The sequence below is a fragment of the Cervus elaphus genome, chromosome 9, assembly GCF_910594005.1.
Source record: "Cervus elaphus chromosome 9, mCerEla1.1, whole genome shotgun sequence".
Taxonomy (NCBI): Eukaryota; Metazoa; Chordata; class Mammalia; order Artiodactyla; family Cervidae; genus Cervus; species Cervus elaphus.
The window spans coordinates 9,891,470-9,918,161 of record NC_057823.1 but is presented as its reverse complement, the minus strand read 5'-3'; the positions used below and the strand labels follow the sequence as shown (position 1 = coordinate 9,918,161).

General features: G+C 48.7%; 1 protein-coding gene across 3 annotated transcripts; it reads right to left on the bottom strand.

Moving 5' to 3' along the window:
* Nucleotides 1-1,647: 1,647 nt before the first annotated feature.
* HAUS8 (HAUS augmin like complex subunit 8) lies at nt 1,648-26,674 on the bottom strand. 3 transcript variants are annotated; one of them, XM_043911076.1, is made up of 12 exons: nt 26,466-26,501; nt 23,183-23,294; nt 22,432-22,493; nt 19,232-19,287; nt 15,187-15,268; nt 12,268-12,360; nt 11,252-11,343; nt 10,570-10,635; nt 10,304-10,462; nt 8,407-8,548; nt 3,350-3,491; nt 1,648-2,051 (listed from the first exon to the last, which is right to left on the bottom strand). In XM_043911076.1, exons 5-12 carry the CDS (start codon nt 15,230-15,232, stop codon nt 1,865-1,867), a joined length of 927 nt encoding a protein of 308 aa, XP_043767011.1. In that variant the 5' UTR covers nt 15,233-15,268; nt 19,232-19,287; nt 22,432-22,493; nt 23,183-23,294; nt 26,466-26,501; the 3' UTR covers nt 1,648-1,864. The 3 variants fall into 3 exon arrangements, with proteins under 3 accessions (XP_043767011.1, XP_043767008.1, XP_043767009.1); XM_043911073.1 differs by lacking the exon at nt 23,183-23,294 and having other exon boundaries at nt 26,466-26,674; XM_043911074.1 differs by lacking the exon at nt 23,183-23,294 and having other exon boundaries at nt 11,270-11,343; nt 26,466-26,655.
* Between the last annotated feature and the right edge of the window lie 18 nt (nt 26,675-26,692).

The following is a 26,692-nucleotide window of genomic DNA, read 5'->3' as shown; positions in this document are numbered from 1 at the left end:
GCTTACTACGGTCAAGTGTACCATTCAAGAGCCTTCACTGCGGTCCAGTGGTTAAGAACCCGCCTTTCAATGCAAGGGACGCAAGTTCGATCCTTGGTCAGGAAACGAGGTGCCCCATGTGCCACGGAGCAGCCAAACCTGAACTATAATTTCTAAGCCCACACAAATGGTGGAAGAAAATGGGTCAGGATGTGGAGACGTTTCTGGGACTCTGATATAGGAGCTCCACGGGAAACTCCAGAGGGCTTCAATGGATTTGGAGATATAAGAATGGAAGGGTTGGGAGTGTGGATGCAAATCGGGAGGTTTAAACCAGCTTGCTGGGAAAAGGTTGTGGGTTTTGTGGGAATGGCTCCTTGGCCTGAGTGGGGACGCCTGTACCACGACCTAGAGCTGTAAATCCACACCCCGCTGATGGAGGCCCCAGAGGCCCCCGTGAGGAGGGGAAGTGTTGGCAGGGCTAAGGTGAAAGGGGGACAAAAGAGAGGCTGTGTACACAGGCTGTGGGTTAAAAAGGCCACATTTCTTTAATCTAAAAGCATCATGGGGGGACCTCCCTGGTGGTCCAGTGGCTAAGACTTGGAGCTCCCAATGCAGGGGCCCGGGTTAGACCTCTGGTCAGGGAACTAAGATCCCACGTGCCAAGGGGCCCCTAAGGCCACGTACTGCAACTACTGAACCTGTGTCCCACAACGAGAGAGCCCACACAGCCAAAAGTTAAATAGTAAATTTTAAAAGTGATAAAAATATTTTTTCAATGATAAAAACTTAAGAATAATGTAAACAAAAAGTAAGTGCCACGGGGATGGATCCTACGTCTCGCTGGGCAGCGCTCCCCGCCCTGGTGTCCCAGCACAGGAGGCGTGTAGACAGGAAGTGCGGCACGCGGGGACCAGGGAGACTGCCCGGGCCCACCTGGGGAGCACGGGAGCCAGGGCCGGGCTGGACGCGGTCCCTGTGCCACAGTCCTGAGGGGGGTGCAGGCGGCACCTGCAAGACCCTGTAGGGCTGCCCCAGCACGGCCACCAGGGCTCTGGACTGCAGGGAGAATCTCCACTTGAGGGCCAACTACGAACCCGCTGTCGGTCATTCAGCAGAACCACCCGGTGACTGAGGACACGAAGCCATCTTGAGAGTGAGATACAGCTGACTCTTGAACGGCACTGGGTTAGAGGCTCCACAATAAAAAATCACAGAATTTACACCTCCGTACCCACAAGTTCTGAAACGTGGATTCTCCCCACCAAGGACTGCATCATGCTACACAGTATTTGAGGTTCCCTGGTGGCTCAGTGGTAAAGAATCCGTCTGCAATGCAGGAGACATGGGTTCAGTCCTTGGGTTCAGAAGGTCTCCTGAAGGAGGAAACGGCAACCCACTCCAGTATTCTTGCCTGGGAAATCCCATGGACAGAGAAGCCTGGTGGGCTACAGTCCATGGGGTCACAAAAGAGTCAGAAAAGACTTAGCAACTAAACCATCATGTAGTATTTACTACTGAAAAAGATCCATGACCTGCAGTTCAAACCTACACTGTTCAAGGGTCAACTGGTCATAACGTCTGGGAGGTTCTGAGGCTCAGGACCAGCTTTTCAGAAAAAGCTGGGACAACACGCGCCTTCTTCTGCCCCTTACAGAAAAGCCAAAGTTCCATTGCAAAACAGTTTTATTTGTTAAATTATCAAATGAGATTATCACACAAAAATAACTACATGGCTAGGCTAAGTACATAAAGTGCTCAAGTCTCAAGAACCTGGGCGGGCCACGGCAGGCTCCCCGCCCTAACGAGGGACGCAGGCCATGCTTCCTCCCCATGGGGCGCAGTGACGTCCTTGCCTGGGGTGGGGACACACTCTGCATGTGACTCACGGCTCGTCGTGGCACAAGGGGCTCCTAACCTCTTCCTGAGTTTCCCCGCCAGTGGCCTCCTCGGGATTAAAATACCACCGGCTGAGGGCCTTGGGGCTCTGGGCCTCTTCCCAGACCTCCTGGTTGATTAAGGCTGCCTCTTTACTTGCCTCGGCGGAAAGTTCCAGAACCTGGTCGAAGCTCCTGCATCAACAAGACAATGGAATCTTTTCACCACCCCTACCAGCCTGCCCGAGCGCCTATGAGGCTGCCACATGGGGGAGACAGGTTCAGGGTGACCCTCCTTGGGCTCGTGGGAAAGCGTGGGTGAGTAAGATTTGTCTGAGCAGAACTCAAACAGCAAAGCCTCTAGAACAGGACTGGCCAGGTGTGAAGGAAAAGAGTCGTTTGCTCGACAAATATTTAAGGAGTACCAACACCGTGCCAGGAACCGTCCTAAGGGCGGGAGGCAGAGCCGTGAATGGGGCACCATCCCAGGGATCCCACGAAGTACACAGCGGTGGGGAAGCCGGCATAAAACGCGCTTTCCCATTCGTGTGTTTTCCATTCACTCCTGTGACCCTCATTCCCATTCCCAAATGAGCGTGTTTCCCATTCACCCATGACCCTGGTAACCTAGAACCTGTTGGCGTGTCTGATTTCACCCCAGGCACACAGAGTGAGGTGATGTCATAGCAGGTGGTGTTTATCATGAGGACCTTTCAAACTTTTCAGGCACCTTGGGAAGTACACTTGGCATTGTAAAGGAGAAGAAAACTAGATTCTCTTTTGGAAGAGGTGCAGGAAAGCCCAATGATTAGAAAAGTCCCGTGGGTGGGGGCAGGCAGGCAACTTTGTGGGATTGGCCAAGGGCTGTATGGACCTGGGCCCTGGTTACACAAAGGTGCCTGTTCGTGAAAGCCATCATGACCACCTGTGGCTATGTATTTAGACATTAATAAGAGGTTCCAAGATCTCTCAAAGCCCCTGTTCTGAAAAAGACATAAAGACCAATCTAAAGGTCCCTGATGTGCTATGTTACCCTGGGGAAGTGATTGCCCCTTTCTATTTTGGCTGCTCAAGAACACACACAGGGGACTTCCCTGGTGGTCTAGTGGTTAAGACTTCACCTTCCAATGCAAGGGGTGTGGATTCAACCCCTGGTTGGGGCGCTAAGATTCCACATGTCTCCCATACCAAAAAACATCAAACAGAAGCAATGTTGTAACAAACTCAATAAAGACTTTAAAACTGTCCACATCCAACAACAAAAAATTTCTTAGAAAAAGAACACACACCAGGGTTTTCCTGGGTTGCAAGAATCTTGCTCTCTCCCTGCCTCGCTGGATCTTTGTACCCTTGGCCCCTGGAAATATCAGAGCTGCCCACCCTCCGGAGCACAGCAAACCCTCCACAGGGCAGCTGCCAACAGCCCCCCTCTGCCCGAAGGGGAGGTGGCAGGGAGGGGTGCTATCTTTTTCTTAAACTATTTTCTGCAATACCTTCGGAGCTCCAGGTCCTTCTTCTGGATCACCTCCCTGAGTTCCCTCATCATGTCAAATGCCTTCACATTGTCTTCTGAGCTGCCAATGCCAAGTTCTCCCAGCAGATGGCGTGTGGTCGTCAATTCCCGCTGCAACTCGTCTGGAGGGAAAAAGGGGTCGTCAACCACAGTTTCAAGGCGCCCCAAGCAATGGACACACGAGCTGGGTGGCCAACTGGATTTTTCTCCTTTTGCTGGAATGCTCTCATGTGATGCCAGAATTGTGAAAGGCTTGAAGGAAGAAAGGGCAGTGAAGGAAGACATTCGTGCATGGGCACCACCTCTGTGCCCCTCTGCCCGAGATCACAGGGTTCTGAGACGATGGGTCAGGTGTGTCTGCCATCCAGGAAGTTACGGAAACATACCTGAAATGGCATACTGGTGTCCTCTCTACAGAAACGAATGCATAAGACAGAGAAGATCTGGGCGAGAAGTAACTTAAGAACAAACCCATGGTTTCCATTCCCCGGTCCCACCACTTCTGCACTCGCTCCCCACATCACCCCCATGTAGAAAGCCACCTGCAAGAGCACTGGGTCCCCCACCTGCTCTAGCAAAACCAGCATTTCTGAGTCTGGTACAAGTCCCAACACTACACGTCACAACTGTACATTATAACACTTGGGGACCCTTGTAAGGGTTCTTATCAACACACATCTTCTTTGCCGACAGACTGAACTGTGTCCTCCCCAAAAGCCATGTTCAGGTCTTAATCTCAGGTACCTGTGAACGTGACCTAGCTGGAAATGAGGTCTCCAGAGATGTAACTGAATTAGAAAGAGGTCATTAGAGAGGGGCCTAACCCAGTAACTGGTGTTCTTGTAAGAAGGGGGGAGTTTAGACAAGGAGTCTCAGAAACAAGGCCATGTGAAGACAGAGGCAGTGCCGCAACACTGTAATAAAAAACAAAAAAACAAAGCCAAAATAAACTTAATAGGGATTTCCCTGGCGGTCCGGAGGTTAGGAAACCGCCTGCCAACGCAAGGGACACGGGTTCGATCCCTGATCTTCAGTTGCCTCAGGGCAACTAAGCCGACCGCCACAAGTCCTGAAGACCGTGCGCCTACAGCCTGTGGTCAGAAACAAGGAGCCCGCACACAGAAATGAGAGGAGCCCCCTGCTTCCAACAACTAGAGAAAACCACAAAGACCCAGTGCAGCCAAAAAGAAAATAAATCATTAAATACAAAACAAATAAAAGGAACAGCTGGGGGTAAAAAGAGAGAGAGGGGCAGAGTTTGGAGAAATGCTCCACCAGCGAACACCTGCCCCAACACTGAAGCCAGGAGAGAGGCATTCTCCACCAGAGATCCCAGAAGCATCCAACCCCAGTGTGGCCCCCTCAACTGGGAGGGAACACTTATCTGTTGTTTTCAGCCACTCTGTTTGTGCTATTTTGTTACAGAAGCCCTAGGAAACTCTAACAGTCCCCAATCCCAACTCCTCCCAACTATCTAAGGAATTTATCAGACATGGAGACCGAGAGTTACAAATAAAATTAGAAACCTGGACACGGATGATGGTTCAACAAGGCTCATTTTTCAAGGTCCTGTGCCATACATATACTATTTCACATTGGAAAAGGCTTGATTTTACATCAGCTTCAAACAAAGCATATGCAAGTGGCTCATGAGAGCTCAGCTTAAGAGATTATGAAACTACACCATGTTAACCAGCAATCTCACTCCCGGGCATTTATCTAGACAAAACTTTAATTCAAAAAGATACATGCACTCCTATCTTCATAGCAGCACTATTCACAACAGCCAAGACACAGAAGCGACCTAAATGTCCACCGACAGATGAATGAATAAAGATGACGGGGCACATACACACAGTGGGATACGACTCAGTCATGAAAAAGCGTGAACTACGCCACTGCAGCAGCATGGACGGGCCCAGAGGTCATCACACTCAGGGCAGTGAGCCAGGCAAAGACAAATGTCATATGTCACCCATTATGGTGGAATGTAAAAAAAAAATGGGTACAAATGAACTTATCTACAAAAGAGAAACAGGCTCACAGACATGAGAATAGACTGGTGGTTACCAAGCAGCAGTGGGTTGGGAGAGAGATGGAGTGAAGTCTGGGATTCAGTTCAGTTTAGTTCAGTTGCTCAGTCGGGTCCAACTCTTTGCGACCCCATGGACTACAGCACGCCAGGCTTCCCTGTCCAGCACCAACTCCCAGAGCTTGCTCAAACTCACATCCATCAAGTTGCTGATGCCATCCAACCATCTCATCCTCTGTGGTCCCCTCCTCCTCCTGCCTTCAGTCTTTCCCAGTGTCAGGGTCTTTTACAATGAGTCAGTTCTTCTCATTAGGTGGCCAAAGTATTGGAGTTTCAGCTTCAGCATCAGTCCTTCCCATGAATATTCAGGACTGATCTCCTTTAGGATGGACTGTTTTGATCTCCTTGCAGTCCAAGGGACTCTCAGCAGTCTTCTGCAACACCACAGTTCAAAAGCATCAATTCTTCAGCGCTCAGCTTTCTTTATGGCCCAGCTCTCACATCCATACATGACAACTGAAAAAACCATAGCTTTAACTATACGGACCTTTGTCAGCAAAGTAATGTCTCTGGCTTTTTAATATCCCGTGTAGGTTGGTCATAGCTTTTCTTCCAAGGAGCCAAGGTCTTTTAATTTCATGGCCGCAGTTACCATCTGTAGTATTTTGGAGCCCCCCAAAAATAAAGTCTGTCACTGTTTCCACTGTTTCCCCATCTATTTGCCATGAAATGATGGGACTGGATGCCATAACGGTAGGAATATTGAGTTTCAAACCAACTTTTTCCACTCTTCTCTTTCACTTTCATCAAGAGGCTCTTTAGTTCTTCTTCACTTTCTTCTATAAGGGTGGTGTTGTCTGCGTATCTGAGGTAATTGATATTTCTCCCAGCAATCTTGATTACAGTTTTCACTTCATCCAGCCCGGCATTTCGCATAATGTACTCTGCAGAGAAATTAAATAAGCAGGGTGACAATACCTTGACATAACAAAGCCCTGACGTACTCTTTTTCCAACTTGGAACCAGTCTGTTGTTCCATGGCCGGTTCTAACTGTTGCTTCTTGACCTGCGTATAGATTTCCCAGGAGGCAGGTCAGGTGGTCTGGTATTCCTATCTCTTGAAGAATTTTCCAATTTGTTGTGATCCACACAGTCAAAGGCTCTGGCATAGTCAATAAAGCAGAAGTAGATGTTTTTCTGGAACTCTCTTGCTGTTTTGATGATCAAACGGATGTTGGCAATTTGATCTCTGGCTCATCTATCTTTTCTAAATCCAGCTTGAACAACTGGAAATTCACGGTTTACATACTGTTGCAGCCTGGCTTGGAGAATTTTGGGCATTACTTTACTAGTGTGTGAGATGGGTGCAATTGTGCAGTAGTTTGAGCATTCTTTGGCATTGCTCTTCTTTGGGATTGGAATGAAAACTGACCTTTTCCAGTCCTGTGGTCACTGCTGAGTTTTCCAAATTTGCTGGCATTGGAGTGCAGCACTTTTACATCATCTTTAAGGACTTGAAATAGCTCAACTAGAATTCCATCACTAGCTTTGTTCATAATGATGCTTCCTAAGGCCCACCTGACTTCGCATTCCAGGATGTCTGGCTCTAGGTAAGTGATCACACTATCATGGTTATCTTAGTCATGAAGACCTTTTCTGTATAGTTCTTCTGTGTAATTTTTCCACCTCTTCTTAATAACTTCTGTTAGTCCACACCATTTCTGTCCTTTATTGTGCCCATCTTTACCTGAAATGTTCCCTTGGTATCTCTAATTTTCTTGAAGAGATCTCTAGTCTTTCCCAATCTATTGTTTTCCTCTATTTCTTTGCAATGATCACTGAGTAAGAAGTTTGGGATTAGTAGATGCACACAAAGTATATATAGAATGATAAAACAATATGGCCCTACTGGGGATGTAGATGCAGTACCCTATGAGTAACCATAATGGCTGCTAAGTCGTGTCAGTCGTGTCTGACTCTGTGCCCCCATAGACGGCAGCCCACCAGGCCCCTCTGTCCCTGGGATTCTCCAGGCAAGAACACTGGAGTGGGCTGCCATTTCCTTCTCCATAACCATAATGGAAGAGAACATAAAAAATGATTTTTTATATACACACACACACACACACACACACACACACATAGATGTCGAGTTGAATTGGGCTTCCCTGGTGGCTCAGCAGTAAAGAACCTCTCTGCCAAATCAGGAGACCTGGGTTCGATCACTGGATGGGGAAGAGCCCCTAGAGGAAGAAATGGCAACCCACTCCAGTATTCTTGCCTGGAGAATCCCATGGACAGAAGAGCCTGGTGGGCTTACAGTCCATGGGGTCACAAAGAGTCAGACACGACTGAGCACACACGCATGGCTGAATCACTTTGCTGCACAGCAGAAATTAACACAACACTAATTCAATTATACTTAAATGAGGATGGAAGGAAGGGAGATAGAAAATGGGAGAGAAAGGAAGGAAGGAAGGAGGCAAACTCTAGGGCAGCTGAAAACTTGCTTGAGAAAGAGACTTGTTCTAAAGAGAACCGTAGGGTCTTGGATGGTGCTCTTCACACCTGCCAACTTCTTCAAGTGAAGTATTAGATGGGAACGCCCTACGGGAGAGGTACCACCTCCACTCCGCTTAGAAGACAGGACGAGGTAGGGGGTGGTGGCCCTGTGGTTTCCCAGCTGCCAAAGCACCTCACAAGATCTGCCCCAGCCTGAGAGACGGCAGGCCCCCAGCACGCCTTTCAGGGCAGGAGATCACTGAAGGGTCATCCTACAAACCTGGGGTCAAATCCCAACGCAGCTCTGACTCAGGACCCGACCCTGAGCAAACGTCAGCCTCGCCGGCCCCCGCATCCTCTGCCATTTGACGGGGGACACACCATCTCCTTGTGAGGAGGCCTGGGACATGACTCAGAGGGATAAAGGGACCCAGGACCCAGGAGATGCCAACATGCAGCAGTGGCTTGTCCTGCCCCTTGCCCAGCAGCCGACCAGCTCTCACCTAAGAAGAGCTGCCTGTCTCCATCCAGGTGGACTGATTTCACGGGCAGCTCATGCCGTGTGGTGTCCAGGGCCATTGCGAATGTCTTGTACTCTTCCCGAAAGCGGCTGGCCACAGCCTCCAAGGGGCTCAGCATCTCAATCTGCAGGCAGGGAGGGAAGAGCCTATGAGATGAAGCCCTGCGCTCCCCTCCCTGCAAGTTCACAGGATGGCACGTGTGAGGTAAAGATTCAGCACTGTTCTGGGACTTCCCTGGGGGTCCAGAGGTAAAGACTCCACACTTGGAGTGCTTCCACTGCGGGGGATGTGGGTTCGATCCCTGGTTGGGGAATCTCAGATCCCACGGGCTGCACGGTGTAGGCAAAAGTACAAGAAAATAAAAATAAAGAAACTGATTGTTGTTCAGTCGCTAAGTCGTGTCCGACTCTTTGAAAGTCCCTGGACTGCAGCACTCCAGGCTCCTCTGCCCTCCACTATATCCCCAAGCTTGCTCAGTTTCCTGTCCATCGAGTCAGTGATGCGGATACCACCATTTAAGAACTGGCCACACCATTTAGAACATCTGATAAGACAAACCTTAATAAAAAGCAGCAGCACTGGCCCTGCCAGGTCTCCCTGGGCAGCTTCCGGGGGAGCGGGCTCTCCCCAGTCCCAGCGGGCCGGTAGCAAGGTGGCCCAGGCCTTCTCACCAGGAACATGTGCTGGCCTTCCAGCATGTTCCAGGGCTGAGCCCTCGACTGGGATCACGGTGGACCCAGGAAGGCTGGACCCTCCTGTTTCAGAGCATGGAGTTGACAGGCCTCCATCCACCAAGGCCATGCCTGCCAAGCCTTCTTTCCTCATACACGCTGTCTGGGGGTTGTAAGGATTCCTTTGCATGATTGTCTTTTCTTTTTCTTCTACTGTGAGGTCCAGGAGGACAGGGACCCCGTCTACAGCTTGGGGCCAGGCCACAGAGAACACTCACTAGCATGTGCTGGGTGTCACGGGCTGGGCTTGTTCTCACAAACTCCTTGGTTGGTACCCCAACCCCCAGCACCTCAGAACGTGACCTGACCTGGAGACTTTACAGAGGTAATCCAGTTAAGGCGGGGTCATTAAGCTGGGCCCTGATCAGTATGACAGGTGTCCTCATTAAAGGGGGCAATGTAGAGACTGACACTCACGGGGAAAAGGCCAGGTGACAATGAGACCCAGGGAGCAGACGGCCGCTGACAAGCCAAGGACAGAGCCTGGAACATATCCTTCCCTCACGGCCCTCGGATGGAACCCACCCTGCTGACACCTTGATCTCAGATGCACAGCCTCCAGAATGAAGGGAGAATACGTGTCAGTTGTTTAAGCTGCCACCCCATCTGTTGTCCTTTGTTATGGTGGCCCCAGACACACACTTCCTGGGTGAGGAACCCCATTTCCTGATCGACACTTCCTAGGTTCCCAGGGTTCACTGGAACCTTCCTTGACATGGACATTCCTGTCCATTCAGCACCAAGCTTGAATCTCCCACCAGCACCCTGGCCCACCTGACCAGAGCATGTCTCTTTTTTTTTTTGGCCACACCCCATAGCATGTGGGACCTCAGTTTCCCAACCAGGGATGGAATGCATGCCCCGGGCACTGGAAGGTGGAGTGTTAACCAGCAGACGACTGGAGAAGTCTTCTAGTGCCCATGTGTGTTAAAGAGATAGGCCCATTGGCAGGTTGGTTCTGACACTGTTCTGACATTACCGCCACGTCCTCTGATAAACTGCCACACAGAAATACCCAGTGGTGTCAAAAGCCGAGCACAGAGTTGAAGCCAAATGAGGAGGGACACTCACAATAAAGGCTCTCTCCGACCCCCCCGAAGGATGATGCTGCTGGGACATGAGGCTCAGAGGCCGTGGTCACCCCTGACCTGTGCATCCAGGAAGTCCTCCAGCTCCCTCTTCTTCTGACAGAGGAGAAGCCTGCGCTTCAACTCATAAGCCTTTTTCTGGAGTTTCTCTTTCTCTTTACACAATATTTCTAGGTTCTTTTCTGCCTGTTCTTCGAATGCAGACAGGCCATTCTCCATCTGGGAAATGGAAAACAAAAGTTCAGGCCAGAGGGGACCCTGCCTCCATGGCTGACAGCGGCCACCCTTCCATCTGCAACCCACAGGAAAAGAGGCTCCATCCTTACCTTCACGGTCAGCAGGGTCAGAAGGAGAGTCTGGGACTCCATCATTTCCATCGCTTGTGATAGATCCTTCAGGAGAAGAAAAAGATACTCCCAGTTCCCTAAGAACTGATATAAATCCAGTTCTCTCCCCCTGGGAGAGAAGGGGCAGAACCCTAACCCATATGCACTATCTTCAAACTAGTAATCTGCTGCTTCTTGACTGTGTATCACCAAGCGGGCTCTATTTTCTCACTTCGTCTTTTGGGGCCTCTGTGAAAGGACGAGGGTGCTCTTTGGTCCCTTTCTGGCAGTTGGGTGGTCTAGTGCCAGCTGGACGGCACCCACCAACCCGGTGACCCACCAGAACCAGGACTAGGGGCTCCCCCGCGGGTGAGACCACAGCCCAGCCACCTTCCCTGCCATGGTCGGGACCTGGCCTATAGACCGCCCGAGTGTGGCGCCAGAAAACCAGACCCCAATCTCATTTTTCACATGACCCTGAACTTTATCTCCTCCCAGAGGTGTATACTTGGGAAGATGAAACTGTAAATCCTCTAAGAATGTTGTGGTTTTTGTCCTAAAAGACATAGCTGGCTTGTTCGCCCTTGGAGCAAGGCATCGAGGGGCGCCTGGCATAAGGCAGGAGTTGGGACAGACTTAGTCAACCTGCAGCAGCAGCTTCCCTCTCAATCCAGACACTCACTGGGCTCTTTTCACTCACGGTGGAAGATGATGACAACTCAGCTTTCTTTGACTTTTTTTTAAATTGCGGAGTCTTTCGGACCACACTTTTATCTAAGATGAAAAAAAGTGTTATCCATAAAGTGAAAAGACATAGGCCACCCAATGTTCACTGCAGCACTATATACAAGAGCCAAGACATGTAAGCAACTAAATGTCCATAGACAGATGAATGGATAAAGAAGATGTAGTACGTATCTGGGGCTTTCCTAGCAGCTCAGATGGTAACGACTCTGCCTGCAATGCAGGCGACCTGGGTGCGATTCCTGGCTTGGAAAGATCCCTTGGAGAAGGAAATGCCAACCCACTCCAGATTTCTTGCCTGGAAAATCCTGTGGACAGAGGAGCTTGGCAGGCTACAGTCCATGGGGTCGCAAAGAGTCAGACGTGACTAAGTGACTAACACTAGTATATATCTACAATGGAATATTATTCAGCTGTAAAAAGAATGAAATAATTCTATTTGCAGCAATATGGATGGACCTAGAGATTATCACACTAAATGAAGTCAGACAGAGAAAGACAAATATCATATGATATCACTTAATGTGGAATCTTAAAAAAAAAAAAAAAAGAACTTATATACAAAATGGAAACAGACCCATTGACAGAGAAAACAAACTTATGGTTACCAAAGAGAAAAGGTGGGGGGGATAAATTAGGAAGTTGGAATTAACATTTAAAATAGATACCCAATAAGGACCTACTGTACGTAAGGGAGCTATACTCAGTATAACAGGGAGGCCTGTTACTTTATAACAACATATAAGGAAAAAGAATCTACATAATCTTTATATATATATATACACACATATATATGAATCACTGCGTTATATATCTGAAACTTACACAACATTGTAAATCAACTATACTTTAAAAAAACAAGTGTTTCTAAGGTGAGAAGAGCAGACTTCGGAAGACCTCAGGGAGGCACTGCAAGCCCCGGCGGGGGATGGACGGGGACAGCGACTGGCTCACCATGAATGGCCGAGAGATCCAGGTCAGACAAGGCAGTGTCATGCCCATCCAGCAAGGTCGACTGCAGGTTGCCCTTGTCACCTCCACTGCCATCTACGGGACCCAAGGAGAATTCCGCGAGTCAGCACAGTTAGCAAGATGCTCTACACCTAAGCCTGGAAGCAGGAAACTTTTCTCTACAATACCACCTGCTTCCAAAAACTGTTTCTTGCAAAGAAGCAGTAGAGAAGGCTGAAAAACCTTTAGAAATTCCCACCCACCAACTTGAATATATTTTAAAGTAGAACTAGAAAAGAGAGGCATTCTTTATGACCAAAAGACACAAATAAGCCTTTCTGCTTAGTTTAAATAAAAGATGCTGTGTACATATGAATGTATAAAACATAAATAGACCTAAGACCTACTCTATAGCACAGAGAACTACACTCAATAGTTTGTAATGACCTATAAGGGAAAAGAATCAGAAAAAGAATAGACATAATATAGAATAGACACTTGGTATAGAATAGACATTTAGTATACGTATAACTAAATCACTGGGCTTTACAGTTGAAACTAATACAACACTGTAAATCAATTATCCTTCAATAAAAATATAAAAATAGGGAATTCCCTGGCAGTCCAGTGGTAAGGAATCCACGCTCTCACTGCTAGGGCCCTGGGCTTGACCCTGGTTGTAGAACCAAGATCCTGAAAGCTGTGTGGTGCAGTGAAAAATAAAGAAAGAAAAACAAAATAAACTTATAAACAAACAAACAAGATGCTTTGCTCAGAGAGTTCTCCAGACAAGAACACTGGAGTGGGTAGCCATTCCCTCCTCCTAGGGGATCTTTCCAACCCAGGGATGGAACCTTGGTCTCCTGCACTGCAGGCAGATCCTACCATCTGAGTCACCAGAGAAAGCCAAGAGTCCAATAGCATGCAATATACATGTTCTGCCCTCTGCTCTTTTTCTCTCTTTCTCTTGTAGCTTCATTTTTTAGCCTCTATTTAAAAATGTGAAATTACACCTTGTACTGTCTAAAATGGGCACTTGGTGAACTGCAGGTTTCAATTAAACAAGGTTTCCAGAAGGCTGCAGAATGAGCAAATAGTATATAAAATACAGCCATGTTAGCAAGTAAACAAAACTCTTCAATGAACAACTATGCAGTTGAGGAAACCAAAGTAAAGTGACAAAAAGTATAGATGGTGGTACCTTTTGTGTTCAAATGTTCATTAGATAAACAAAACTCTATCAAGAGCAGTTGGTTGCTTCCTAGGTGAGGAATGGGAACTAGACGTAGGAGATGGTGACTTTTTCTGTTTCCACTGGTTGAATGTTCTGTCATCTGCCTGTATAGCATTTCCATTAAGAAAAGTAATTTCCTATAAGCCATACAGTGGAACTCAAGCAGTCCCTCTAAATTATCGTGGCTATGTTTAAATTATAATTCTGTCTTGGCACTACTGACATGGCGGGGGGGGGGGGGCGCTGTAGATCATTCTTCTCTGTGGGGCCATCCTGTGCTCTGAGGGTGTCAATCCCTGGCCTCTACCCACCAGCATCCCATACCTCCCCCTTCGATAACCCCAGCTGAGAACCCTGAGTTATAAATGTGGCAGGCCCAGTTTTTGGCCCCTCTGACCATGCCAGCTTTCCCAGCCTCACACATGGCCCTCAACCCAACTGCGTGGGAAAAGACTAGAAGGCTGGCTCCAGCTCCATGTGCCCACTTCTCAATCGTGCCTGGGTCAAGGAACAGAATAATTTCTGACAAACAGCTAAAACAGGATCAGCAAGTTGCAGCCTGCAGGCCAAATCTGGCCCACTTCCTGTGTTTGTTAATGAAGTTTTATTAGGACACAGACATGCCCATTTGTGTACACATGGTCTGTGGCTGTTTTCACGCTGAGAAAGGCAGAGTTAACTGTTTGGTGACAGAGGCTGTCTGGCCTGCAAAGTCTAAAATATTTACCACTGGCTCAGAAAAGTTTTGCTGACCCGTGATCTAAACAATAAAGCAGGAAATCTAAGTCGTAAAAGAACATATTTAGTTTTCTCCTATGGGACTCAAAGTTATTGCCGTTTTGAATGAGGGTTTGTGGGCCAAGAAAGCTTTGCTTTTTGTGAATTGCTCTTCTACAAGAGAACAGCTGCCCACTACCACTGGTGAGGCAGGCACAGGAGGAGCTGGATGATGTGCTACTTTGGGGAGGAGGCTTCCCCAACTTCTAGAATGAGCACACTGACTAGGACTGAATAGCAAATACACCAATAATAATTCTCTGAGGTAGGTCATGGGTGAGCTTCTGCCCTCCTGGGCTACATTCCCCCTTTTCCTTGGTCACACGGCATGTGGGATCTTAGTTCCCCGACCAGTGATCAAACTCATGCCCCATCCCTCAACTCCCGTGGAAGCGCAGTCTTAACCACTGGACCGCTAAGGAAGTCCCCATTACCCATTTTTTAAATAACCAACACATGACATGTCTACAGTCAGAAAATGTGAAAGTGTTTCGTATCGCTCTGGTGACAGCTTTTAGGAGACGATCCAACCCAAGATAGTGAGAGGCAGGAGGAGGGTGTAGCCTCATATCCTCTCTGAAAGTCCTGCTCTCAGCGCTCTGGTGGAGAAACAGTCACATGAGCAAGGAACTGGGACCACAAGGGAGCACCATGATGGCAATGTGGCTCTTCTCTGGGGCCGCCCGGCAAGGAAGGGACCAGCCCCCGCATTCCTCTGCCATCCCCTGCAGCTCCTCACACATCCCAAATCAGTCTTTATACTGAAACTCTCTGCCTAGTTCCTTTCCTTCATGCTCCCCATGAAGGAAAGGGAGTTTTAACGCAGCATACTTAGAAACAAAATTCACCACCATGCTCATCACCATCTGAGCCTCGGAGCTCTTTCACGCCCTCCCTGTATCTTTACCCACCTTTGCTCTTTTGGAGCTGGCTGGATTTTGTTCCACCTTCAGGCATCGTCCCACCGGCCTTTAATGCATCTGCTGCAGAAGCCTATTAGGGGAATATGTGACCTTCAGGGGACAAGACACCTTCCATCCTGCCGTGTGCAAAGCCTGCATCTGCTCTTACTTGGAGGCAAGGGGATAGACTCAAGGAGTTCTGACATTTAATTGCATATATACAGGATGAGGGCTTCCCAGGCGGTGCTAGTGGTGAAGAACCCACCTGCCAATGCAGGAGACATAAGAGATGTGGTTCAATCCCTGGGTTGGGAAGATCCCCTGGAGGAGGGCATGGCAACCCACTCCAATATTCTTGCCTGGAGGATTCCATGGGCAGAGGAGCCAGGCAAGCTACAATCCATGGGGCCACAAAGAGTGGGACATGAGTGAAGCAACTTAGCATGAATGCCCACACATAGAGGATAAATGTTACTTTTTTCAAAAAGGATACCCTCATATCCATTGAACATAGGAAACAATAAAAAATTTGCTGGCGGTGATATCTGACATGGCAGATTACAGATGACTGATTTTCTGTATACTTTTTAGTATTGCCCAGTTTTACAGAGAGAACATATTAATTCGGTAGTCAGAAAAAACAAAGCTTCTGTACAGGTCTTACTCTTCAAAAATTATAAAAAAGCAAGGAACACTTGGAGCTGGCAAGCCATCATAGTAATATAAAAGCAAAAAGAAAACCTTGTAAAGAGTGAAAATATTTTGATGTACAGACACCACTCCTACTCAGCCTCCCAACGGAGGTCTGAGAATAAGAAATAAAAGGCAAGCGAGTTGCAAAAGAAAAAAGAAAACTCCCTTCTTGCAGACAGGATACTTCACATAGAAAATCCCAAAAGAGGTTTAGAACCACTGCTAAAATTAGAAAGTAAGTTTAGTAAGTTTGCAGGATACAGGGCCAATATAAGAAGATACGTCTAGCAATGAACAACTTTGCGACCCCATGGACTGTAGCCCACCAGGCTCCTTTGTCCATGGGATTATCCAGGCATGAATACTGAATGGGTTGCCATCTTCTCCGCCAGGGGACCTTCCTGAACCCAGGGATCAAGACTGGGCTTCCTGCATTGCAGGTGGATTCTTTTACCACTAAGCCACCTAGGAAGCCCCCCCGTATGCTGGACACCTAAAACTAATACTATACGTGAATTATTTCTTAATTTAAAAAATTAATAAAATCTCATCACAGAAAAAAACAAATTAAAGAAATAAAGAAAAGACAGTATCTTGCATAATAGCATTAAAAACCACCAAATACTTACGTATAAACCTAACCAAACATGGAGAAGATCTGTATGCTGAGAATTACAAAATACTGATGAAGGAAATCTAACAAAAACAAATAAATGGAGAGGAATACCATGTTCATAGATTGAAAGACTTGGGTGTTTTTAGGATGTTATTCTCCCTAAACTGGTACACAGATTCAGTATAATTAAAATTCCAGAACCTTTGGTAGGAAATGGCAATATAAGTCTGAAATTTGTACAGAAAGGAAAGGAACTAGAGAAACCAGTTTTGGAAAAGAACAGAGTGGGAGAATTCACAGGACCCAACTTTAAGACTTACTACAAAACTATGTAACCTGGGCGGTGTATAAATGGCCAAAGGACAGGCACACAGAACAGTGGAAAAGAACAGAGGCTAGAAAAGACGCACACATGTATAGCCAATTACTTTGCAACAGAGATGATGAGACAATACAGTGGGGAAAGGAGAGTCATTTCAACAAATGGCGCTGGAATATGAGGACATCTGTACACTTATAAATGAACTTGAATTCCATCATCACTGCAGATACAAAAATTAATTCAAAATGGATCCCAGACCTAAACGTAAAACCTAAAACTATAAAACTCAGTGGAGAAAACATGGGAGAAAATGTTTGTGATCTGGGCTGAGGCAAAGGTTTCTTAGCTAAGACACCAAAAGCACATTCCGTAAAAGCAGATATTGACAAAGCTCATCAGAAATGAGAACTTCTGCTGTTCACAAGACACTTAAGATAACAGAAAACCAAGTCACACACTGGGAAAAAAATATTTGCAAATCACCACAAAGGGTTGATATTGAGGACACAGAAAGAACTCTCACAACTCAAGGATGAGAAAAAAAAAAAACACCTAATTTTTTTAAATGGGCAAAAGATGTGAAAGGACACATCACCAAAGATATAGGAACAGTCAATAAGTGCATGAAAAGATGCCCAGTATCATCAGCTGTTACGGAGATGTGATTTAAACCCACAGTGAGATGCCCCGTCACACCCACTAGGACGGTGTTGCCTTAAAGCAATCACTCTCCTCTGTGGCTGCAGCCTCCCTGGGTAAGTCGGGCAGTCTCTTACAAAGTCACACACACAATTCCCTTAGAATTCCCCTATCGGGAGAGATGCCAACACATCCATGCAGAATCCTGAACAGCGATGTTTAAGGTGGCTTTACTCAGAACTGCCAAAAACGGGAAACAAACCCGATGTCCTTTGCCAGGGAATGGCTGAGCACACTGCGGCCTGTCCGTGCAGTGGAATATCAGCCAGCAAAGGAACCAGCAGTAACTGTACAGAGCAGGCAGAGCGACCTTTATGTGAGAGTGGCCAGTCTGCAAGAGGCTGCATCCCGGGTGGTGCCTTTAAAAGATTTTCTGGAAAAGCTGAGCTACAGGGACAGAAAACAAATCGTGGTTGCCTGAGATGGGAAAGGGCTGGTTCCATCAGAGCACAAGGGGTCTTGGGGATGACACACTTCTCCATCTTGACTGTGGTGGGTCTGTGACTGGATGCACTGGTCGAAACTCACAGAACTGTATGCTGAAAAGAGTTATGCTTCCTTTATGGAAACTACACCTTAATTTAAAAGATGAAAAAAAAGAAAACGGAGACGCTCTTAAAAATCTAAAATACTATATAAGCATGCAGACACATGGGGGTGCTATAACCAAGCTGGCCAGGGAATTTTAAAATTATGAAGTGTGGACTGTTAGCCTTTGTTGAAAATTACTTCAGTAATGTAAACCACGGACTCTGGGTCCAGATGCATCATTTTAGGTTCATCAGCTGTAAACACGTCATACTCTAGTGTGAGATGTTGACAACAGGGAGGATAGGCATGTGAGGGGGTGGAGTGGGGGTGATGTATGGGAAATCTCTGTACTTTCCACTCAGTTTTGCTTTGAAACTCAAATTGCTCTAAAAAAATTAAGTCCATTAAAAAAAAAAAATCACTCCAAGCAGCGTATCAGTTGGCACAAAGGTATCCTTTTCCTTCAAGCCAGGTCTTAAATCTGTTACTTAAGAAAGAACCTGCCATTCATCCTACCAGAATAAAAGAAAGGCAGTAGAAATAAATATTTAACTAAACTTTATCAAATCGTATTATTTTTCCAAATCATAAACAAAGACTTGAAAAATGGGGTAACACAAACCTTACACACACTGGCGGTTGGTACACGCTGAAACAAAATGTCACTGGGTAACCTAAGGACTGTTTTCATTAAACATCACACAAAGCGGGTTCTCAGACTGTTCGTTTTCTGCTGTCATTTTCAATGGTCTCATCATCCTCGTGGTGTGGCTAGAAGGTAAGTCACTAAGCCCTTCCTGTAACACTGGGCGATTCAGGCACGTCATTTTTCCCCGCAGTCTTTCTCTCACACCCTACAGGTATTTTTTATGATACCAGCCAAGGCCAGGGAACTGTGTGCCAGGCACTAGAAGGAACTGCTTCAGGACAGAATCCAGAAAGGAATTACTGTGTTGAGAGACAGGAATAACTTTATGATTCACTAGAGCTCATGGCTCTGCAAAGGGAATTCTCTAAGTGGTCAGCCACCCACAACAGAGATCCATGCCTCGGCACGATGGGCGTGACAGTCCCAAAGGCAAACTGGGCCAAACCCCTGAAATGCTTCCTTTAGGACCAGGCTGTGTCTGGCTGGTGCAACTTGTCTTAGAATTCCAAGTTCAGAACTGTTTCAAATGTACGTTATATGTTACCTTTCTGGGGGCTTTCTTTTCATACTGCAAGTACCGCGACTCCACTATCCTTCCACCTGTAAGAGACACACAGTCGGTTTATAATAAAACCACAGCATGAGGTGTTAACGATCCACCAGGTACGCAGGATGCCCACACCCCACCCCGAAAGCTGGGCACTATCAGCCCTCCCTGCTCAGCCTTGAGCATGTATAAGACATCTATTGTATGCAAGAACACATGAGATACCTCCTGTATATAAGGGCTTCCCAGGTGATTTAGCCGTGAAGAACCTGCCTGCCAACGCAGGAGGCGCAGGAGACGTGGATTTGATCCCTGGGTCAGGAAGATTGCCTGGAGAAGGGAATGGCCACCCACTCCAGTATTCTTGCCTGGGAAATCCCATGGACAGAGGAGCCTGGCAGGCTAGGCTGCCAAGGGTCACAGAGAGCTGGATATAACTGATTGATGGAACACACACACACACACACACACACACACACACACACACACACACACTCTGTACACAAGTGCTTGGGTTAGAGGCGGAGCCACAGAGACCCGAGAAACTGTGATCAAGGAAGAGCAAGGGGGCTTCCCTGGCGGCTCAGTGGTAAAGAACCCACCTGCTAATGCAGGAAACCGGGTTCAATCCCTGACCCCACATGGCTTGGAGAACTAAGCTGGTGCGCCGAGCCTGTGCTCCGAAGCCCGGGAACCACAGTTACTGAAGCCCCCAGCACCCTACAGCCTGTGTTCGGCAACAAGAGAAGCCACTGCAGCGACAAGCCTGAGCACCGTTAACTAGGGCGTAGCCCCCACGCACCGAAACTAGAGAAGAGCCCATGCAGCATCGAAGATCCAGCACAGCCAAAAATAAATAGGTAAATAAAATTATTTTTTTAAAAAAGGAAGAGCAGGAATATGTGCCAACGGTTAAGAACAGAAAGTGGACTCATGGCAGGGCAGGGAAAGGAAGAAAGAGCTTCCAAGGTGGCCACCTAGGAATTCCCTGGTGGTGCAGTAGTTAGGACTCCGGGTTCAATACCTGCTTGGGGGAACTGAGATCCCACAAACCCTGCCGCACGGCCAGAAAAAGGAAAAAGGCAAAGATGGCCACCTGTTTACTTTCTCCTCCCGCCCCAACTTGCTCTGTGTCCTGTGACCCCCAACTGCCCTTCTCCCAACCAAGCCCACCTATGACCCAATCATGGTACTGCCTTTTACATCCCCCAAACCCACTCCTAGCTCAGGACGCCCCTGAGACTCACTCAGTACCAATACCCTTCTGGAACACAGCCATATTCGCTGGTGAAAGTCCAGCCCCACGTCCCCTTCCTCACCTGACCCTGGGACACTGAAGGTGGATGGAGGAAACCCACATATCCCCTCCATCCTCCAGGGGCTCTCACTGCACGCCCAGTGCTCACCCCCAGTCCTCTGCTCTGACCCTCCACCTCCTACCCCGGGCCGTCCCTCCGGTCAGCCAGTGACATCTTCCCTACTTCACCGGGAAGACAAAAGCAGTCCCAGGAGGTCCGCCCATGTGGGCATCCAGCTGCCTCCCAACCTCAGGGCCATACCCTGGGCTCCCCCATGTGATGGAACTTCTGTGCTTGGGGGTAAAGCAAACCCCCAGCTCTGGGTGCTGGGGCCCAGCCCTTACCCAGTTGGGAAACTGCCCTGGCAAACCTACTCCCCCAGCACTGCCCTATATCGCCCCACTTCCTCTCTCCAAGGGTCACACTGTTCATTCTCTCTCCACTCCAACCCCCGTCCCCTCCCACTTCTCTGCTCCCCTTTACTATGCTGGCTCCTCCTCCTCTCCTCCCCGCTTCCCTGGAATCCCCCCACTCCCCAGTCTGGCCCTCACAATCACAAGGCCACCAAAGAAATTCCTTCCGGCCAGCCCCGAGATGTCCGAGCTCCGAAGCCCAGTGGGCCGCTCTCAGTGCTCGTTCTGAGGCAGCAGCAGTGGGCAGCACGCTGGCCGCACCCTCCTCTCTGACGCACTGTGTCCTCCAGGCTCACCGCCCTATAGCAGCTCCAACAGGCTGTCCTGTGGGTCCCGTGTCCCCTGTTCCTCAAGCTAGCAGGCTGGAGGTAGAGCTGGTGGTCACCCCAGGCGTGCCCCAGGCAGGGAAGAGCCGTGCCTGCAGGGAGAGTGGGCTCACTCAGACAGTCAGGCAGGACGCACCGAGGGTCCAGGTCAGAACAGGCAGGGTCCAGGGCGGAGAATCAAGCCACACGTGGGCTCAGCCGCCAGGTGTCCGGCAAGGGACTAGGGCAAAGGACACCCCCAGTTCCAGGTGGAGGAGACCATAATGTGCCGGTTCTAATGCCATCAACAAAGGATTTGACTCATCTAGGAAGGAGATTCTGGGTTCCCTGCACAATTGAAAAACAGTTTCAAGTTGCTGGAAAATTAGAATGCACCTGCTTGTTCTCAACAGTGATGGGTTTTCCAAAGAAGCAATGTTATAAGGAAGGATATAATTTGTGTCCAAGAACTAGACCATGTGTAAATAGGACAGATGTTATAGACCAGGTAACATAAACCTCCAGTCGCTGGGGAATTAGAATTCTGCTCCAAATTCTCTGAGAGCCACACTGATGCAGAGCATAAAAATACTTCAGCCTAACAGAGGCTTGAGCTGCAACATGGGAGAACCTTGGGTCTACCACCCAAACTGGGTACTGCCAAGAGTCAAGAAGGGCTGTTGACGGTGACCACAGACACACAGGTGGTCTGTGTCAGACATGTGGGTACCCCCGAGAGACTGACACACTTATTCAGAAACAAACTGTGATGTTTTATAACAAATTCATCTCAGACTCTCCTCACCCACTCTCACCAGTGGGTGTGTCCTCGGCACAAGCCGAGACCCGAATGGCCAGAAAGGCCCACTGCCCTAAGCAACCCCCACCAGGGCCTGCTGCACCCTTGGCTGCAGGGCTGGGTGACCAAACTCAGGGTCCCCAAAGGTGTGACTAGAAAGAAGGAAAGTCCCAGCTCTCCTGCTCTGACCTGTTTTTTCCTTTTTCCCCAGAAGCACTTACTGTGGGGCGGGGGGAGTCACTTTTTTTTGGCCGAGCCTGCAACATGTAGGATCTTAGTTCCCTGATCAGTGCCCACTGCATTGGCAGTTCCACAGAAGTCCAAAACTCACTTAATTTCAGTGGATTCCATTTCAAAAGATAGATTCTCCAATGTTACTCACCTTGTGTTCTTCCTTTGCTCCTAGCACCCCTAGCAGTGCTGGGGCCCACGGCAGGAGGCTTCCTAAAAGAGAGAAACGGGGGGAGGGAGGTCTTTTAATGCAGGTGGATAAAAAGCTCTGGGAAGCCACCCAGGAGGCTGGGCTTCCTTGGGACAGCCTTGTCCCAGCACCCACCCCTCTTGCCCATCTCTGCAAGGTGGGGCCACCTCCACGGGACGAGGGATTCTGAGTCCCAGCCTTGTCACCTGGGGAGAACACCTGAGAAGAGCAAGCTTTTCTTTGCTGGCTGGGCCATGTGGCATGTGGGACCTCAGTCCCCCCACCAGGGATTGAACCCAAGCCCCCTGTGACTCAAGTGTGGAGTTTTAACTGCTGGACCGCCAGGGAAGGCCCAAGATCAAGCATTTTTGCCGAGTCTGAACGATCTCAACTTCACTGATTCATCAGACGTTTGTGTGCCAACTGTATACCACTGAGGATACATGGTAAATAGTAGTCTAGGTTTCTCCTCTGAGAGGGATAACCAGCAATTTCCTATCAGGCAAGTGTGAAGAGGGAACGCCCAAGACCGGTAAAGGGGTGGGGGCTGGGGGTGAGTGACAAGTACCATTAACTCACATACATGATGGAGGACATTCCCAGACAGGGATCATCAAGGTCAAGGGCTCAGGAGCCCTTGAGGAGAGGGCACAGAGAATGATGTGGAAACTGGAATCAGTAAGACCCAGTGTCTCAGGAGCAAAGAATCTACCTGCCAGTGGAGGAAACGTGGGATTGATCTCTGAGTCAGGAAGACCCTCTGGAGGAGGAAATGACAACCCGCTTCAGTATTCTTGCCTGGGACAATCTCATGGACGGGAGGCCTGGAGTCGCAAAAGAGTTGGACACAACTTAGCAACTAAACAGTAAGAGCCCTATGGCTTAGCTGGAGAAGACTGACTTTAAGGAGGCGGTGAGGGATGATAAAAACACTGCGTCCCAAGAGCTAGGCGGACAGGAGGTACTTGATAAATATTTGTCAGATGAATAACTCAGGAGTGCTTGCTGAAGGGCAAGTCTGACCCCTAGGAGACATTTGGCAGTGTCTGAACACCCGTGATGGTCACAACAGAAGGGACTGCTATCAGCCTAGTGGGGGAGACCAATGCTCAACATCCTGCAATGCACAGGACAGCGCCTATCACAGAGATGACACCTGCTCCAGATGTCAACACTACCAAGGTTGGGGGACCCCTGATGTGGTGAAGGAGTGATTGGCAGCGTGGGAGGCAAGTCTGCTGCAAAACTCCTGTCAAAAAATTATGAACCTTGATGGGAGTCAGGGGGAGAATGAATGCATGTTTGTGTATGGCTAGTCCCTTCGCTGTTCGCCTGAAACTATCACAACACTGTTAATCGGCTATACCCCAAGACAAAATTAAAAACAAAAAAAAAAATGAACCCTGAATATTCTTCAACCCTAAAAAGGAATGAAGTACTGATACGTGTTGAAGCAAATAAAGCTCAAAAATGTTGTCCTGAGTCAAAGAAGCCAGGCACTTAACATCACGTGTTGCATGATTCCATTGATAGTAAATATCCAGAACAGGCTAATCCATAGAGACGGAAAGCAGAGTGCTCAAGAGAGAAGGATACATATATATGTATGTAATTATGCCTGATTTGAGTTGATGTATGGCAGAGACCACTACAGCGGGATGCCAGGCAGGGGTCTGGCCGCTGTCAATCCTCCTGACGTCAAAAGACAGGCTCCACTGGTGCTGGGCCCCTTGTTCAGCTCAAGGTGGCCACCTTCCGGGTTACGGGTCCTGATCCAAGGGGAGACCCAGGCCAGGGCCGGGGGACCTCCAAGCCACAGTGGGGAGAGGCAACTTAACAAATGCTGGCTGGGCGCCAGGTGCTCTGCCCCTTCATGGAGTGTTCCTAACCCCGCAGACACCTAACTGTTGGCCTGCTTTCTCTCTGTCTTCCAGGCAAGGACCTGGGATTTATACAGGCCACTCCTAGGGAGTCTCAGAGCTGGAAAGAGACAGAGTAAAGATTCCCTCTGGGCTACTCAGGTGGTGCCAGTGGTAAAGAACCTGCCTGTCGATGCAGGAGATAGAAGAGACGAGGGCTTGATCCCTGGGTCGGGAAGATCCCCTGGAGGAGGGTGTGGCAACCCACTCCAGTATTCTTGCCTGGGGAATCCCATGGACAGAGGAGCCTGGCAGGCTACAGTCCACAGAGTCTCAAAGAGTCGGACATGACTGAAGAGACTTAGACAGACAGACACACACACGGATTCCCTCTGGGGTCTGCGCCAGGGCTCTGGAGACAAAGCAAAGAGACTCAGGCCAAACCTGAAGGGACCGGGAGGGTTGGGGAAAGGGTGGCACTACACCTGTGCCAGCCTCAAGTGCTTCCCCCAAACTTCAGAGAGGCTAATGTCAACCTCACAGTTAGGACAAGGGGCTAGCTATGGAATAAACACAAGGGATTTATTTCAGGTGGCCCGCTAAATTTTCATGCGCACAGGCACAATAAACCTTGGTGGAATAAACAAAGCCTTGTGAGACATGGAGTATTTCCTGTCATATCAATAAACAAGGACTTCCCAGTCATCAATGATTCCAGTCCTCCAGGGCACTCAGGAAGGAGACAAATACATAGGCAACCCAGCAGCCATTAGGCCACAGCAACTCCACATGGGGAGCCCTGAAGAACTCAGTGCAGGATACTGGCCCTAGACAGTTGAGATGAATATGAAAGGAATGATTTCAGTGAGCCTAGAATCTTGCATCTTTCCCTACATATAAAAGCACTAGATTCCTTAATTTGAGACACCTGGTTTTCTTTAATTCACAATAATCTCTTGATGTTCAGGCTATCTGCCCTTTGTTACCAACTTTTGAGTCCTGCCCCCAGGCCACTGGAGGCCTCGCACCAAGACCACAGACACGAAGCCCAGAACCAAGGTCACCTCTGAAATTGACTGAGCCCCTTTGTAACCATTGTAAAAGCCCACCCGCCATGATCATCACCAGCAGGCTTCTAGATCCCGAATTAGGCACAAAAAATTAGGTACAGCCCACAGCTGTACTCACCCTAAGGTGCCTTAACCAATCACCTAACGCCAACCTTCCAGCAGGAATTTTCTTGGTCTTGAGGCTATAAAACTTGGCTATTAATCCATGAAACCTGTCAACCCACTTGCTGCATTTGCAGCGTCCTCATTATCTCTGCTCTTTGCTCTTAATAAACTCACTCCCTTCTGAAATGCTGTCTGGAAATTCTTTTCCAACTGGAGCTCAGACTGCCTCAACACAAATTTTCATATTATTTGACTCCTCCCTTCAGAGCAGATTTCTCACGGTTACCTGAGATGCTGCCTCCCAGGCTTAAGTCCTAAACATTTCCGCTGAATAAAACATAACTCTCAACTTCCAGGTTGTGACTATTTTTTAACTTGACACCCGGAATCACACCTGGCAAGAGGGAAGTATTCCACATGTCTCTTGCTGTGTGAGCCTGGGCAAATGGTCTTTCCTCCCGAAGCTTCCATTGTCTCATTTGTAAATGAGGAACACAGGATTAAAAAAAAAAAAAAAATGTAGATGAAAGGAGATATTTCAGCGGTTCAACAGCTGTCCACTACAAAAAAGATAATTGGAAGAACTACGGATCACGTTTAGTAGCGAGGCACGGCTCTAAACGCTTTAAACCACACACTAGGCGGCGGCGTCATCAGCCAGGTTTCTCCAGGGAGGAAAGCGAGGCACAGAGAGGTTAAGTCACTCGCCAGAGAACGCCCAGGATGGAAACTTCTGACCAGGGGCTCGAACTCGTCCTCGGGTCCTGCGTCCACGCTCCCCAGCATGCACAAGGCCGCGTCCCACCTCCCAGAACCCGCGCAGCTCGGTGGTTCTTGGAGGGGCTCAGATTCGAACTCACCCCGAGGACATTTACCTCCCCAGCTCTGCGGCCCCTCAGTCCCCAGACCTCGACTACAGCCCTCCAGCTAACATCCACAAACCCAGGTCCGCACAACTTACGCAGCGCCCCGCCCCGAGGTATCCGCCATTTTCCCGCCTTCAACTAAAAGGCCGGCCTCTCAAGTCGAACCCCCCGCCCTCTCCCGGGCCAGACCATATCGCGATGCCGCAAGAGGGGTGACCGTGAGTAGAGCGGCGGCCTCCTGCGCGCGCGTCTCTCTGGCCTCCCCTCAGACTTGGTTTCGCCCACCAGCGGCAGGGGGCGGGGGCACAGGCAAGAAGTCGGA

What these genes read in the sequence shown, in the direction of transcription:
- HAUS8 (XM_043911073.1), bottom strand. Translation starts at nt 26,494, where the DNA reads ATGGCGGATACCTCGGGGCGGGGCGCTGC. An exon ending in TGACCCTGCTGACCGTGAAG is followed by an intron (nt 10,463 to 10,569) that starts GTAAGGATGGAG and finishes TCCATTTCCCAG; the next exon opens with ATGGAGAATGGCCTGTCTGC. An exon ending in AGGACTTCCTGGATGCACAG is followed by an intron (nt 8,549 to 10,303) that starts GTCAGGGGTGAC and finishes CCCTGCCTGCAG; the next exon opens with ATTGAGATGCTGAGCCCCTT.